Raw genomic sequence first — 4,491 nt, 5'->3', positions numbered from 1 at the left:
AGCAGGAACACTGGTCCCCACCATTGCATGTTTTGCTTGCATCATTACATTTAGCATCAGGAATGCTTCAGGCATTTCTCACAGGCCCTGAATCTGTGAGAAAATTAAGCTTTTATTTATATTGGACCTAAAGGTTCTTGGGCCATGGCAGAGTAGGTAAAAGCTACAGCTCTTCTAACTTCTGTTTGAGATGCCTCTGGTATCACACTGCAGTGCACCTCTGTGCATGTAGCTGTGTAAGGAATTTTATTTTATTTTAATTTTTAGTGTTCTTTTCTAGAACATTTATCTTGGAAGTCAGTATCTGTGAGCCTTTAGTAAGTGTTGGGTACCCTGTCTGGAGGTAACTTCAATATGCCAGTTTTCAAAGCTTTTTGCTCTTAGGTGTATCTTGCTTCCTAAACGTGTTTTCTCCCTACTGTTAGTTTTCTACTGGGAAAACTAGCTGAAGCCTAAATACGTCTTCTGTTAATGCTTCTACTTAATACCAGTGAGGATATGAGCTTGCCAAAAAGAAATGTCAACGTAATCTCCCCAAGGTAGACATCGATCTTTTCCATCGGGTGAGATAAAAGCCAGTGCTGTTTTATGTTCTAACCATTGTTTTTGTTAAGTAATGTCCTGGAATTAAATTAGCAGATGAGAGCTTGGAAAAGTGACATTCGAGTTTAGTCTGCTGCTTGTTTGTCATAGCTAGTTAATCTGATTTACAGATATACTATAGATCTGTTATTCAGGCTTGATTATTTTCAACTTGTGGTTGAAAGTCTCCTCTACACTGTTAAGGAGAGATTCTTTGTTTCTAAATAAATGTTTATTTCTTCTAAAGTGCCTGTAACTTTGTCAGTGAGGTGGTTTGAAATAACGTCTTACTAAGCAGCAATAACCTCTGGTTGCAAAGGACTGGTTTTGAAATCTCTTTTTGTTAGCCATATCATGTTGCTTTCTCATTATTAAACCTGTGATTATTTTTTTTAAAATGCATTGATTTAGAGGGGGATAAAGAATACGGAAGAGGTTTTGCCTCCAAGTTTGCTAAGCTGTTGGAATGAATGAGGATTTACAGCTTCATGATTCTTTGACTCAAATGAAACTGTAGGAGAACAAAATCACTAACAGCTTTTTTTTTGCTTTTTTTTTTCTCTTTACAGTAAAAAAAGCTAAACTCCAAGGACCACCAGGTAAGCCATTCTCTGCTGCTTGTTTGCAGCAATGGTGACACCTGCTCTCTCACTCCTGGCTCATGCTCCTCTCTCTAGTTTTTATCTACCTGCTCTATGCTCCTGCATGTTCTTCTTAGAAGTGACAAAAGCTGCCTCCAGAGTCCAGGCAGCCTGAGTTAGTAGAAGGCTTGAGGGTGTGACTTGGTGTCATAGTGCTGAGAAACTTCTACTTGCTTACCTGATCTGAACAGATGATGGATGAGGAAAGATGTTCCTCTGCTGTCATCCCTTTCAACCCCACCCTGTCCTTTTCTCTCATCATTTCTCTGTCACTGTTAAAAATAGGATCTGAAAACGTCCACTGAGCAGAACTGGTGTGTGTCTGTATGAGTTCAGTGCCTCCTTGATCCTGATTGTTGTTGCTGGATGGTACCACAGAAGTGATTCATCGTGTTATGTGGCATTCCATAATGGCTGTGCTTGGGATTGAAATCCCATCTGCCAGATTTTGTGTCTGCAATGTAAAATATAAACAGAGCTGGTGACACTCAGTTTACAGTGTAGGTAACTGTTTCACAGTGGTTCAGTAGGTAGCAAGGAATTCCTTAGCAAGAAAATAGAAAATTTATTTAATGAAACTTGATGCACAGTTTACAAAAGAATAAGCAGTTTTCTTCTGGAATAACACCTAGTGAAGTGTTTAGAGCTGGAGCAATAACTTACCCATATTCATGACTTAGTTGTTCAGCTTTATTGTCTTCATACAGCCATCCTCAGGTTATAGCTGAAAGTTCTCCAGGTCTCCTTGTCCATACTCTGTGCCAGGTCAAGATCTGTGTGTGGATCAATCTTGAATTACCAGGGAAGGAAGGTTTGAGTAGCCAGTCTGGAAGGGAGTTTAAGTGTATTTTACCCCCTCTGTAATCAAGAAGCCTGTTCATGGCTGCAATGTATTTGTCCAGTAATACAGATTTGACTTAAGTGAAGTATATGGTTTTATTAACAAGCCTGATGTCCTTGGATAATGCAAGTGGTGGAACTTGAGCACGAGGGAATCTGACTTCTCCGCTTCTTCCTGAACTTCTGGATCATGTAGTTTCCCTTTCCTCCCTTTCTGTTAGGGTAATGAAGCTAAATGCTGGGACATGCTATAGTAGCCCACAGCAAGGATGCATATAGCTTTTGGCAGTATTGAAATGGACCATGATCTAACTTCTGCTGGGAATAAATGCAGCAGAACACTGAAGTATTAAAATACATACACTGCTTTCTAGATGCTTAGCATTTGTCTTGTTCCAGACTTGATGAAACTGATAGACAGGTCTGAGGTGGTAACGCCCCTTAAAAGGGAGTTTGTTCATTTTCAGATGCTAATATTAAAACTTTGTATGTGTCTGTGCTTGGCTACCTTTGGTTTTATTAGCAAAGAGCAGCAACTAGGAAAAATGTCATTCCAGGCTTTTTTTTCAGACTTAAATAAAAACCAAAACATCTTAACAAAGCCTGTCTTATCAAATGTCAGTGTAATGTGTTGGTTTTGGTTAGCTGGCTTGTGCAATACAGCTCATTTAGTGAAAATTACTGTTTTATTTCTGTCCCAAACTGGTCTGGTTCTTTGTATACTTGTGGGTGGAAAACCAGGTTGGAACTAGGAGAGCAGTTGGATGAGAAGGGAGGAGATAATATGATCAGTCCAATTGCCTCTTGATTGTATGTTTTGCAAGTTTGTCTTTTACACTGCATGGTGGGCCCTGTTCCTTCAGGCTCTCTTCTCTTCCTCTCATCTGCATTCCAGTAAGCAACATCTTACAAAGTGTCTGTGTTCTTCAGGATTTCACACTTTGTCCCTGACTTATTGCGAGTGCTTAGTTGCCTGTTTTTGTTTGTTGATGAATTCCTGAAAACCTGTGAATTAAAATTTGATTGCAGGTGAAAAATGTCTTGAACATTTGGCTCCTTATCCCAGTGATGTCTTCCAAAATGGGCTTTTTGCTTTGGGTCCCCCCTGGGGTGCAAGATATAAATTGAAAACTTTGAAATGTTAACCCTTGTACGATGAAAGGATGTACTGAAGGAGATAACTTTTTGCCTCTTGTTCCCCAGATAAATTCAATACATATGTGACCTTGAAGGTTCAAAATGTGAAGAGCACGACAGTAGCTGTGCGAGGTGACCAGCCCTGCTGGGAACAGGACTTTATGTTGTAAGTACAGTGTTGTGCAGCAATGAGGTGCTTCTTGTTGTGTCCTTCCACACCACTGGGGTTTATATGGAGCTGCTGTTGGTGTTGTATAGATTGGAATACTGAAGTAGGTGAAATGCATGAGACTGGTGACAACCTAAATAATTTGCTTTTCTGTTGTACACACTGACCTGTGCTGAAGGAGGTGTGTGTTGGAAGATTGTCTCTGCTGGTGTCACAGACTGGCTGGAGTAGCCTGTGTCCTTTTAATAGTACCAGGTTGCCTGGCTTCCTGTTTGTGGGTTTGGTCTGGATTGATGTGGTCTATGGCCAGGCATGAGCACCTGCTGCAGTTAAGCTGGAGATGAGCAGACTGTATTTGGTTTGTGTGGCAAGGGTTTCATAGTGGTGGAGCCAAAGGGATGGCTTCTGTGAGAAGCTCCTGAGAGCTTCCTCTGGTTTGATAGAACCACTGCCAGCCAGCTCAAAAACGGACCTGCCATTGACCAAGGCTGAGGCCATTAAGATGGTGGTAAGACCTCTGGGATAATGTATTTAAGAAGGAGAAAAAGTTGCCGTGCAATAGCAACTGCAGCTGGAGAGAGAGTGAGAATAGGGGAGACAACTCTGCAGAGACCAAGGTTGGTGAAGGAGAGGGAGGAGGTGCTTCAGCCTCTGGATCAGAGATTCCCCTGCAGCCCATGGTGAAGACCATGGTGAGGCAGGCTGTCTGTGCAACCTGTGGAGGTTAATGGTGGAGCAGATAGGCACCTGCAGCCCATGGAGGACCACATGCCAGAGTATTTGAATGCCCAAAGGAGGCTGTGACTCTGTGGGAAGCCTAGAGCAGGCTACTTGCAGGACCTGTGGCCCCGTGCAGAGAGGAGCCCATGCTGCAGCAGGTTTGCTGTGGCCCTGTGGTGGACCCATGCTGGAGCAGTTAATGAAGAACTGCAGGCTGTGGGAAAGCCTTGCATTGGAGAAGTTCATGAAAGCCCATCTCCCATGGGAGAGAACTCATGCTGGAGTGAGGGAATGGTGTGAGGAGTCCTCCCCTTGAGGAGGAAGGAGTGGCAGAGACTGTGTGGTAAACTGACTACAACCCCCATTCCCTATTCTGCTGCACTGCTGGGAGGGGGGAGATAG

General features: G+C 42.8%; 1 protein-coding gene across 1 annotated transcript in view; it reads left to right on the top strand.

The window, feature by feature from the left end:
• Positions 1-1,151: 1,151 nt before the first annotated feature.
• Positions 1,152-4,491, top strand: part of UNC13B (unc-13 homolog B (C. elegans)) — a gene marked incomplete at its 5' end in the record, with an annotated part of 192,386 nt that continues 189,046 nt past the window's right edge. Inside the window, 2 exons of the mRNA XM_010003047.1 lie at positions 1,152-1,181; positions 3,267-3,366. Coding sequence (XP_010001349.1) covers positions 1,152-1,181; positions 3,267-3,366 — 130 coding nt within the window. The remainder of the gene's footprint in view (positions 1,182-3,266; positions 3,367-4,491) is intronic.

Source organism: Chaetura pelagica, unplaced genomic scaffold (genome assembly GCF_000747805.2).
Source record: "Chaetura pelagica isolate M959 unplaced genomic scaffold, ChaPel_1.0 scaffold758, whole genome shotgun sequence".
In the NCBI taxonomy this organism is placed as follows: Eukaryota; Metazoa; Chordata; class Aves; order Apodiformes; family Apodidae; genus Chaetura; species Chaetura pelagica.
Note: the sequence above shows the minus strand (reverse complement) of the source record. Positions and strands in the feature narration are given on the sequence as shown.